The sequence below is a fragment of the Dicentrarchus labrax genome, unplaced genomic scaffold (genome assembly GCF_905237075.1).
Source record: "Dicentrarchus labrax unplaced genomic scaffold, dlabrax2021, whole genome shotgun sequence".
Taxonomy (NCBI): Eukaryota; Metazoa; Chordata; class Actinopteri; family Moronidae; genus Dicentrarchus; species Dicentrarchus labrax.
The window spans coordinates 9,008,849-9,021,119 of NW_026136703.1; the positions used below are offsets into that span (position 1 = coordinate 9,008,849).

At 39.6% G+C, this 12,271-nt stretch overlaps 2 protein-coding genes across 2 annotated transcripts in view; one reads left to right on the forward strand and one right to left on the reverse strand.

Moving 5' to 3' along the window:
• nkx2.2a (NK2 homeobox 2a) overlaps window positions 1-4,472 on the reverse strand; it is a 43,935-nt gene extending 39,463 nt beyond the window's left edge. Inside the window, exons 1-2 of the mRNA XM_051395589.1 lie at window positions 4,383-4,472; window positions 2,964-3,048 (exon numbers count right to left, since the gene is read on the reverse strand). The gene's annotated coding sequence lies outside the window, so the exon portion shown is untranslated. The remainder of the gene's footprint in view (window positions 1-2,963; window positions 3,049-4,382) is intronic.
• An 85-nt stretch (window positions 4,473-4,557) lies between these two features.
• pax1a (paired box 1a) lies at window positions 4,558-9,339 on the forward strand. Its single transcript, XM_051395562.1, has 5 exons — window positions 4,558-4,848; window positions 5,551-6,180; window positions 7,234-7,367; window positions 7,909-8,122; window positions 8,701-9,339. The coding sequence occupies exons 1-5, from the start codon at window positions 4,845-4,847 to the stop codon at window positions 8,796-8,798; spliced, it is 1,080 nt and encodes a 359-aa protein (XP_051251522.1). The 5' UTR covers window positions 4,558-4,844; the 3' UTR covers window positions 8,799-9,339.
• Window positions 9,340-12,271: the final 2,932 nt, after the last annotated feature.

Sequence of the window (12,271 nt, forward strand, 5' to 3'; positions counted from 1 at the left end):
GGACCAGAATAGCTGCTGTAAATGTGCAGCTTTGCACCAGAACAAACACCGGGCACAGATAGACAGCAGCCTCGGTAGCAAATGCATATAGATTTTGCCTGCACTGTTTGGGTCCCTATGGAAATACAAGGAGTGGGAGGTTTTCTCTGACACACTTTGTTTTAAAGTTATAGCCTCATGTTGCTCCTGGTGTGCTAGATGCACACAATCTGGACCCGGTCTAATAATTTCCATACTGAGCACTGAGATCACTAAACTCACAAACACTAAATCAAAACCGTAGGCACAAGAAAGGCTCTTCAATAAAACACAATGGTTCATCCAGTTGTGGAAAGAAAATTGAAACCATGTCAAAAAATATATACAGATTCTGCTTTTGTTGAAATGGGAATGAGACATTTATCTGAACGTGGTTATGGTGTTTACCTGATGAGAGATGAGAAGCTGATGTCCAAAATGCTGCACAGTATTAGTACTAATTGAAACTTGATGCATCACAGCTACTAGTTATTTTGCAATTTTTTTCTCATGCCAAGAAGCCAGTGGTAGGCCTTTGTTGTATTAAGGTCCGCACACACCCACACGCACACACACACACACACACACACACACACACAATTGAAAGCACGCAGGTACCCTTTAATGATTTCAGCTCTTTTAACATTTACAAAGCAGTTTATAAAGTAACATCGGTGTAATTGCACCTGAAAGATCAATAAAATAATCAATTCCAGCACAACTCCAGAATCATCCGCACACACTCACACAGTCGAACCCTCTGAGACAATGAAAAACAGAACTTTAAATTCGCCTTAAGACTTTAAAGACAAAGCACACTTGAGGAAGTGAATCCTTTGATGACACTTAAAACCAACATCAATATTTACCGACGGGGGTCGGTGCACCTTGGTCAGGTGTCGATCGGATGAGTTCACTTGTGTCTGATCTAAAAGCGATTTGGGAGGAGGTTTCACACTTTGAAGAGCGGCGTCTATTAGTGGACTATTAATTATCTTATTCTCGCAACTGGACAGGGAAATTGCATTAAACCGTTTTTAGAGAAAAATAATATATATTTGAGAACATATAGGGTGCTATAATCTATAAACCTACTGACACACAAACGGGATTATGTATATTTTCTCGCTGTCAGTGAAAAAATGTCTGAACAGCACCTGGTATTATTTAATATGAACTGAAGATTTTTAAGTACAAATAATGCCGCCTGGTGCTTGAATGACACCCCAAACATTAAAACTGACCAGTGGAAATAACATATAGACCCTGAATATGAATTAATCCTCATCAATTTGGGAACACAGGCTCATTAATATTATTGAAAAAAAGTAATGATAGTAAAATTAGAGTCTACTATTTTTTTTTTTTTAATGTATGAATGCTGCATGCACGCTCCAATATTCAACCAGCAGCAGGGTTGCAGTGTGGAAATATGACCTTTAGTCGATAGTCATCATTTGACAGAACAACCGTCGTTATAAATAGGCCTGTTAATCTACCAGAGGCTGTTAACGGAAAACGAATCATTTCATTTGCACATTTGCACTAAAATGTCCTCCCACCACTTCCATACAGTGCGGTGATGTGCACTTTAGTGAGGATCAAGAGGTGTCCTGTAAAGATACAAATGTGGGAAGACGTGTTATTTGTGTGTTTACTTTGAACACCCCAGATGAACCGGCGGTGGATAATTGACTCTGTGCACCTCGCAGATAAAAAGAACATTACAGCCTGAAGTATATTATATGTAAGGCTATAGGCCTATAATATAGGAAATCGACGGGCAGTAGAGCAGATATATACAACCTGGTAATTATGCATCATCCACCATTAAATTCAAAGTGAAATATTAAGGACTGTGCATTTGGTGTTTGTGTTTACAGTATAGTAGTTATGTGGGCATATATTGTAGGAATACACTTTGAATCCTGGATAATGAGGGGAGCCGTTTAATATTGTTTTTGTTTAGTCACAGATGGCAGACGGACGGTTGCAAAGCCGTACACCTGATGTATGTGAAAAATGCATAGCTGCACCAACCTGTGATAACGCCTGGGTTATGTATTAATATTAATTTCATATTTAATTTGCTCTTTAATAAATGTATTTATCTTTCAACGTCGAAACGGATAAAATATAACACATTTTAGAGAAAATTATTCAGCAAAATCCTTAATGTTCCAGTTAGGAAAACCAGAATAATAATCAGAGTAATAAAGTAATAAAGTAATAAAACCAGACCTCCGAGCTCGTTGTGGTTAAATTTTCTATGGATTTCTACTGTTTATCTAACCTAGTCTGAATCTTCTGTACTAAATCCAACCTGCCGGCGCGCACATTTTGCCCTTTGATATCTTTTAACCATCTGAAATTCAGAAATAAAAACCTGTAGAATTTCTGTTACCAGCCAAGGACTGGTGATAAGACTGTTCTTATTTTGAATCCATCAACCGCGTAAAGGCCGGGGAAAAAAAGAAAAAACAAGAAAAAAAACAAGCAAACAACTGAACACCAACGAAGTAATGCAAATTCTGTTTCACCAAATAGACTGCACTCACTTTTGCATGTAACATATCTCCACATTCCAATATGCCAAAGACTATTGCAGGACTATTTTCAACAGTTGTCTATCATCTAATCATTCGTTAAATACAATCACAATATATCAGATATATCATTAGGCCTGTAGCCTAGTGATACAATGCATTAACACGGCAAAATTATTGTAAAAGAAACCATTCGTATTTAAAGGTTGTAGATGTGTAAAATGCACAATTAGTCATATAAACTGAGTTATTAAAGTGAACTCGTGAAGGAAAACGGTACACGGAATAAATACAGGGCGTGAATCGTCGCACCTTCTGATTTTGATATCCATATTAAATACAAAGAATAATAGTTGTCTTTGGTTTTCTATTGAAACGTGCAGAAAAGGGTTTACCTACCCCGAAAATAGTGCACGAGTCAAGGAAGTAAGAGTGTGTGCTGATAAACCCATGCAATTCCTACGTTGTCCAGATGAGGGGAGTCCTGCCAGCCAAGCAAGGGAGAAAAGACAGACAGAAAGAGAGACAGACAGACTGTGTGAGAGAGACACTGACACAGAATTAGACTCAGAACATTTTTAAATACCAGTTATCAAAACAATAATTTAAACTCAATAGTAACAGATCAGGTTTCCTCCTGTGTACCCCGTGTATCAACACCCAGCATGCATGCAAATAACATGCAAATATGAATTCACTTGATATCCAGACAAACTGAGCGTCCACGATTTAAAGAAAAACAAGGTGTCCATCACTAGTATCTAACTTTAAGGCGATCTTCTCCAGCACCAAGACTCTGCTCCTCTGACCCAACCTGATGCTTTCCATGTGTCCTGCTCCCCGATCTGGATGGTGGAGTGGCCAGGAGACAGAGAGGAGAGGGGTGGTGGCGGTGGTGGTGGTGGTGGTGGGTGGGGGGATAAGGACACTGCACCTTGTTACCATTGGGTCGACTGTTAAGTTTTACAAGTAACGTTTTGCAAGCTTATAAACGATACCTTCTAAACTTGCACAGGAAACTCCGAAAACATGCTGTGATAATGTATGTCTCCGGCATCCAGTCGATATCCCATAGTCTGGGAGCGCTGCAATCTACAGAGGTATCGATTACATGAGCCCCTTCCCATGTTTGATGCTCTGACACTGGCTTATAAAAAGGTTCAGGCTGCTGGTGTGCAAGTCTCCCTTTTTTCTCTGATGGTCAAATTACTCGAATCTGAAGGATCATACCTTCAGTTTGTCCAACACTGCTCGGTTATACGGTCAATTTATGAACCAATGTGCAGAAAAATACATGTTATAGCTCAATGTATTATTAGATTATTTTATTGAAATAGACACAAATGGAAAATATCACAATATTGATTTAGAGGATTGGCATGTAAACTAGGCAACTGGTCAATCACATCCACAGGCGGATAATTACCGATGTATAGGTGTCATTTTACAGGAATACATTTATATATATGCAATTCACTAAACCGCTCATAACCATTTAGGTAGATTACCAACCTACATAGAGCATAAGATCACTCATATTTCATGCGAAACCATTGAAGTAAAAATAATTAAAATCATGATTTGCAAGCATCACTACCAGCAGTTAAACACCTTTATTTAAAATTACTGATTAGTGCAATTTAATCTTGATTACACCCTCTCCTATCAAAATGATTCTAAAACTAAACATATATGTCCCCAATATTTGTGTCAGCTGTAAAATGTGGTTGAACTTAATGTCAGAGCTGAAAACACTGATAACAAGGAGGTTTTACCCTCCACTGTCATCCCACATACATACGATGTATAAGCCCTTACCAGACGGCTGCATGTTGGATGAAACGTTTCCCTTTCTGCCACTTCCCCTATGCAAAATATTCAAGGAGGCTGCACAGCTCCAACCGGATGGGGTTTGCATTGGCTGACAGCGTTTCCAGCGCAGGACGACCAATGAAACCGAAGCAGAGGCTCGGCGTATAACAGCGAAGATTGACGTGGAGGACGCGTCAAATTAATTCCAGCGAACTCCGGACTCCCCGGGATAACTCCAATTTGCTTTTATCGGATGAAGATCACTTTGGTGCCATTCTGCCTCGCAGTCACTCGCTTCCAAAAAAAAAGAAGGGGGCGCGCTGCACTCGGAGGAGATTTTAAGAGGTCTCTTTTTCCTCTTCTGGGGCTCATTCCTCCCGTTCCCCTTCCTTCTCTGCCTTCGCTCGGACGCGTTCAGCCATTTGAAGGGGCGCCTATATTTCCCAGCATCTCGAAACATATAGTCAAATGGGTAAGCCTGCGTTACCATCTGCATGCTTCACTGGCAGGGAGCTTATGGAAGCGTATCCAGACTCACCACGCTTGCGTAAAGACAGAAATCAGCATTTGGGTTTTTTTTTCCTCCAAGTTCAGATAATGTGCAAATGAAGTGTCTTTTGGCAACAGCCTGTCAACTTTATTTCATTGTGGGTTTTTCCAGCTCTATTCAGCAGGCCTTGTTGTCTGTTTAAAGCTTTAAATCTTAAATGGAAACACACCACCAATTATCCTATGAAAAGTGTGTCTTTGAAGAGCTCTCGAGTGTCAATTCCTCAAGCTCGCCATTTTAATGTTGTTTTTTGTTGTGCACACAAGGGTGGCGGAGGATAAACCCAGCCAAAGAGTTTACACACTTTTGTAAAGTTGCTTAATAGCAGTTACCAACCAGAGGTGCCATTCTGTGTCGGCTGACACATGTTATACAACTTTGTAACTTCAGTTTATGGTGTACAATACACCAGAGCTTAAGTCAAAGTGGTGCAGGCTGAACATTTTGAAGATGTGTCTTAATAATAAATACATATCATTTTTGTATGAAATTATATTTTGTGGCAAAATAAAAGCATTACAATGACAACAAGAATAGATTATATTTTAATATACGTCAGAAATACATGTGTACTCGCTGCATGCAGTGTAAATATGTGACTTGTATATCTCTATTCTCCCGCAGAGCAAAACTATGGAGAGGTGAACCAGTTAGGCGGCGTGTTCGTCAATGGGCGACCCCTGCCCAATGCCATACGGTTAAGAATAGTGGAGCTGGCTCAGCTTGGGATCCGACCTTGCGATATAAGCCGGCAACTCCGAGTCTCCCATGGCTGCGTGAGCAAGATTTTGGCTCGTTACAACGAGACGGGCTCCATCTTACCCGGTGCCATCGGTGGAAGCAAACCACGCGTCACGACGCCTAACGTGGTGAAAAACATCAGGGAATACAAACAGAGTGACCCCGGGATCTTTGCCTGGGAGATCCGGGACAGGCTTTTGGCAGATGGAGTTTGTGACAAGTATAATGTCCCGTCGGTTAGCTCGATCAGCAGGATTTTACGCAACAAGATTGGAAATCTCTCCCAGCCCAACCAGTATGAGAGCAGTAAGCAAGCCTCCGCGCAGGCCGGGCTCTCCTACAACCACATATACCCTTATTCCTACCCCAACACCATGTCGCCCACTGGCACTAAAATGGGCAGCCCTCCTGGAGTACCGGTGACGGCTGGACATATGAGCATATCCAGGGCCTGGCCTTCTGCACACACCGTCAGCAACATCCTCGGTATACGAGCCTTCATGGATCCCGCAGGTGAGAAAAACACAACCACTTTCTGCTCTGGGAGAAACATTAGGCCTCTGCGTCCTGTGCCATACACATGTGAGGCTTTAGTGCACTGTTCTCAGATGAAAGTTATAAAGCTGTGCAGCTGGTTGGCTGGTTATTATCGTGTTATTCTGCATGATGGATATCCATATTACGCCGTACAACCTGTTCTGGCAACAGTCAGGACAATGTGTCCATTTGAAGTTGTACAGGCCTCCGTTTCACCATTCAGCCAGAAAGCAGTAAGTCGAATCTCAATGGGCCTTTTCATGGGATGATGCATTTGCAAACACATTGCTCACCTGCTATATCCCCTCTAATCCTTCAAGTAGTCATTACAGGCATTTTTCTTTACCTTTCAGGTCCTTTAGTCTGTGTTTTCATCCAGTGTTAAGTCGCCTGCTCTAGTGTATTTTTTGTCCCATAAGGGGCAACATCATTTAAACAACATGTGCGTAAAATTGCATACAATTATATATTTTCAATATATTCAATATATATTTTCCTTTTTTTTCCCCTGATTGAAATATCTTGACGCTGTAAGCCTACAAGAATATTGCTTATTTTACGCACACATGTAACTGGCTGTATTGGTGATAATAATCCTAAACCATTTTAATATAAATTATTAAATAAGACATTACTATTTAAAATTAGATGCTGTTTTTTCTTTTTTTGTGTGTGTGTGTTTTGTATTTTTATTTCGGAGTAAATTAAAACCAGGGCCTATTTTTTATAATACATGCAAACAATCAAACAATTACGCACTGAATAATTAGGATAATTGTGGTATTAAATTATACATATGTTTAATTAACCCTAACTTCAACACTATTTTAAATAGGCCTGCTGTTTTGAAAATGAAATGTTTTATAGCGTAACTCGTTTTAGAAATGTCCATAATTTACACAATTAATTCTAAAGCTCGATGGGTCTGCATTGTTTTGTTTTTGTTGTTGTTGGGTTTGTTTTGGGTTTTTTTTTTAGCAGTTTTACTTTTTACACATCATTGACATGAAATTACTGTTTTTAAATCAGCCATTGCTGGGACGGATGGATATCCACCAAAAATGGAGGAGTGGACTAGCGTCAACAGAGCAGCTTTCCCTGCGGCTCACGCAGTCAACGGGATCGACAAATCAGCCATTGACGCCGACATAAAATACGCTCAGGTAAATAAAATCTGTACAGTCTGTAACGTTTCTACACCAGATTTAACCAGTGTGTACACACTGTCACGCCGGTTTCTCTCACTATGGTTAACAGTTCAAATGTTTAGTACCAAAATTGAGGTCTCTGGTGAATTATTGCTCTCGCTACAAAGGCCTGTGGCAGATTTGTGAGAAGTTTCCATATCAGGGACCCCCAAACAGTCACATGAGGCCACAGACCTCTGCTTGATAAGAGTTTACCCCTGAGACTCCCAGGAGTTTTATTACTGTTGATTAAATGTTTGCTTCTGTTTTAAAACTGAGATGACAGGCGGAGGAAAACTAACTGTGTAATACATACTCTAATTAGTTTTATTTATGGTACAGTGAATCTAACGTATTCCTCAATTTGCTTCCCTCTTCTTCTAAACCACCCGGCCACCAACTTTTAGATCCATTGCTGTAGGCCACATGCCGCTCTCACGTACAATCATAAGTGCTGTGCGTTTGGTTTTTTTTCGTTTTTTTTGGCTTATTTGGTCCATGTCTTATCTGCCTGCAGCCCTCTTCGACACTGTCCAGTTATGTCTCGGCGTGCGCCTACTCTCCCACCAACCAGTACGGGGTGTACAGCGGGCCAGCAGGCGGCTACGTGGCCCCGGGCCACCACCACTGGCAGCCGCAGAGCCAGGCCCTGTCCCACCCAGGCAGCGGGATGAGCATGCATGCAGGGGAGATCCACTCGCCGATGACCTTCAAGCATCAGGCCAGAGAAGGTAGATAGAGGGAGACCGGCACAACAGTTTAATGTGTGGAAAACAAATGTGTTAAACCATCTTTCATTCTCTCTGGGATGCAGTTGATTTACATTAGTAGTAGTTTGTTGGTTTTTTTTTTTTACAGTGAATTATGATTATGATTATGATTATGATTATTATTTATTTATTTATTTATTCGTTTTTTTTATTTTTTTATTTGTTTTTTGTTTTTTAGTGAGTGTCTTTATCATATTAACTTATCCGCATAGGATCATATCTCTCCCTCCCCCCGTCCATTTCTTACGCACATATATTTTCGTAATAAGCAATGACCGCAACTAGGGTAAACATTTACCAAATCCCAAATGAAGCTTAATTATATGTTAGTTATTAAATATTGACCTTTCAGACTTGGCCATGACTCAGGCCTGCCATGTGGTCCGAGGACATATTTACACACACTGAATGGAAGAAAAGCTTAATTTAAAGAGAAAAAAAAATCTGCTCTAACTGAAGTAACCTACGTTAAATGCATTTATCTTTAGGCGTGAAGTTGGATGCACAGGCCAACTATGTTTCTTCTTTGTGCTGTGCAGGAGACAGAAAACCTCCCAGTCCCCTGAGCAAGCAGCAGCAGCAACATGAAGACTTGAACAGCGTGCATGGACCCAGTCTCCTTACCTCATCATCATAACCGGGACTTATACCACCTTAATTACCAGATCCATTTAACTGAACTTATTTCAACAACTCCAACAGTAAGTCTGAACACTAACGGCTTGTTTCCCCGAGTGTTAGTAGCTTACAGTCAAACACAGGCCTGTTCACATGCATTATGAATACAGTAGCTTTATCGGCCTTCATGGCCATATGAATGTAAGCTTGCATGGATGTATCGGTGTTTCCCTTCATTGGTTGATAGTTTTTTTTTTCTCCATGGAAAATGTTCATGATGCTTGACTGTATATTCTCTTATGGAGACTGCAGGATAAAAAAAACATTACATTTTTGTCAGTCCATTCTGTCATTGATGTTTTATTATAAAACCAAAGGGCTATTCTGTAATCCGCCATATTTTATATGAATTTAATTTGTGACCATGATCTCTATTTTGACTCAACGATGTGAACAAAGAGATAAATTGTCTAAATGTAAAATATTTGCCAAAGCTTTAATTATATATTTTTATAATTTCATTGTAAATATTCAAAAAATAAAGGCTTTCTTAAATGCCATATGTTGTCTTAGCTTATATTATTCCAGCACAGATCCATGACAGAGTGTGTCGTTTGGTTTATCCCGTTGGTTAAGGCCTAATTCATGGAAGTTTGGTGCTGATGAGGACTCTGATAATGGTTTAAAGACGGAGGGAAATTTGAAGTTTTCTGTTAACTCAAGTAGTTTTCAGTGTTGCTGTAACCAATGAGTGTCTCATTTATCGCCATGTTGCATTACGCTGTTGATAATCTGGAGTTAAACCTACAGTTTCTGTTACTCCAAAAAGACGTTGGGAATTATGTTAAAGCTTTCCAACTGGAGGTGACATAAAGATTACTTTCTCTGAAAGTAAGTTTGATACAGGTCGACAGTAAGGCTATAAATGGCCTAAAATACATTTTAATTAATCATGTAGTCAGTGAATAATCGAAGTGTTTGAATGACGGTCATGGTTTCACTAAGGCGAGAGGAAGAATTGGGTCCTAACAGAGCTTATATAGTGGGAAAGTAATGTCTTTATTCAAGTGTAACCTCCCTACACTTCCACGGAGCTCTCCACAACCTGGGCGCCTCCGGTGATGCTATCAGCTGTAACTGATACCTGCCAGGATGGCAATCAGAGATCTGATCATGCACGTTAATGAACAGTGTGTACAGGAGAGCAGCTGACAACCCAAATCCACCCACATGCAGCCTGAGGGATATGCTTCCCCGTATACAAATGAGGAGAGTTTTTCCATAAAGGCCTGTAGGCTCTGCCCTCTCTCTCTCTCTGAAATGTGTGTGGACGGTTTCTTTTATAAAGAAAATTCTCCTCACAGCTTTCCTCAATAGACTGAACTTTGCGTCACCGAACATCTATGTGACCATAGATTTTCTGATTTCACCTCTTTTTTTGGCTCGCCTCTGTGATAAGGCTTTTGCGTTTGGTGGTGGCTAAAATTACCCTTGCATACTCTCTTTTACGCTGCTTTTTGTACAGTAATACTATCTAAAATATTTGTGCGATGCAGAGATGTTTTCATGCAAGATTTTAAAGCATTATTATTAAAGTATAAATTTGCGTCTTGGCTAAAATGTAATATATTTTGTTTTATTATATAAACTGAATAGTTCGTTTGTGAAAGTTGTTTTTGTATTTTGTTTCCTTACAACACATCAATATGTTTGCTGATTTTCTTCTAATTATTCTCCTAAAATTAAAAACAGCCCATAATTAAAAAATAAATACCAAAATAAAATTAGTCCAGTTCAGAAATCAAATTTATTCTTATTTCTGCCATTATTGTGAAGCAAAATGACCATGAAGCAATAGATGTTTTGTGTGCAACACAGTTGGTTTGGTGACTGGCCCAGTGTAGTTTGGTTGAGTAAGACTGAGCCTTTCTGTGGTTTCTAACAGCATCTTTAGTGTGAATGCAATCAGAAAGTTAAAAATATTTTATGATGGTATTTTTATGCTTTGAAAAGACAGAATGATGTGTTATGCATGAGAGTGCTTTTCCCTTTTTGGTGTCAGGAGGACATCATACATTATTAATCCTGAAAAACACTGTTTTATAGTTCCAAACGCTCAGGCTTGTTGACCTTTCATGTAAGAAATACTTAGACTGGGTTTCCATTGAACTAAGACATGGCTCATTTAATGAGCTCATTGATTGTATCTGTTCATTGTAAACAGTGATGAACCTGATCAGTTTCTAAAAACAAAAGATGCTTGCTGACTGACGGATATTAAATAATGAGTGTTGCACTGTGGTGATTGCAAAACCACAAATATAGTTATATGAGCAGCAAACCAAGGCTTCAAACTTCTCCCACTAAAAATCGTTGGATTCACGGACTGACAGATTTTATATCTGGATTCTCTTTTCTTGATTCTGGCTATGGTAGACAGCTGAATAGGGGAATGTTGCATGATGGTATTATTTCAATATATGGGTTATTTATTTCCAAATTAGAGATGACAATATGCTTTTTGAACATGTTGTTGGGCATAAAAATGATTCTTCCTTTTGTAGTCCGAAAATGCAAACGTGTATGGCAATGCAAGCATGATGTTAAATGTACGGCAATAACCAGCCTGGCTTATAGGGCAGCAGGATCTTTTGAGTTTGTGTTCATATAGTAAATTATAAAGAGTTCTGAAAAAGGACCCCTGAGAAAAGGAAGTTATTTATTCACAGGGTGCTGTAATCCTACAAACAAGGTTCAAATCGCAAAGCACTGAGGTGTCATACTGATCAGTTTTAATAGCAAGTTTAGGATACACCCTGGAATTTGGGTGCCCTCTGAGCTCTATTTTGGAGTCGTTGATTCCCTTTTTCCCTTTTTACAGCGAAATCCCAAGTGACTCAGTATATCCAAACATTAAGATGGCCTATGAGTACACACGCTCCCTGACTGGAGTCGTTCTGTTTTCCCGGATACCACTTGGGGTTCAGAAAACACTCCTTCATGGTGGCGGGGTTACTTCCTGCGGGACCTATGGTCATCAATCAGTGCTGCAAGTGATACCCCCCACTGCGTCTTCTGCAGACGCTCTGTGTTGGGAGGGCAGCAGGTGGGATAGTTTTAGATGGTTGTTTCCTATTGATACAGAGCACAAAGACACAATATTTCTTTAATTTTTAGTGTGCATACTTTGAGATAGGTGTAACATGGCAATATGCTGGAGAGGCCATTTCTTTCATCCCAAAATTAACATTAGGATTAGGTTTTTCTGTATTTTGAACATCAGATCCCACTGAGCTATACTTTGATTCTTTTTATTACATTGCAATTTCACAGGGTAAAACTCCTGTAATATTTATATCTGCTGCTATTTCAGTCCAACATTTAATAAATGATTTGCCAACATTTTATATAATCTGGTGTTCAGTGTTATTGATGCAAAAACTATGCAATTTGTAACCACATATTCTGGCAAAATACAATTTCTCCCTTTAA

What these genes read in the sequence shown, in the direction of transcription:
- pax1a (XM_051395562.1), top strand. An exon ending in AGCCTTCATGGATCCCGCAG is followed by an intron (nt 6,181 to 7,233) that starts GTGAGAAAAACA and finishes TTTTTAAATCAG; the next exon opens with CCATTGCTGGGACGGATGGA. An exon ending in CAAGCATCAGGCCAGAGAAG is followed by an intron (nt 8,123 to 8,700) that starts GTAGATAGAGGG and finishes TGTGCTGTGCAG; the next exon opens with GAGACAGAAAACCTCCCAGT.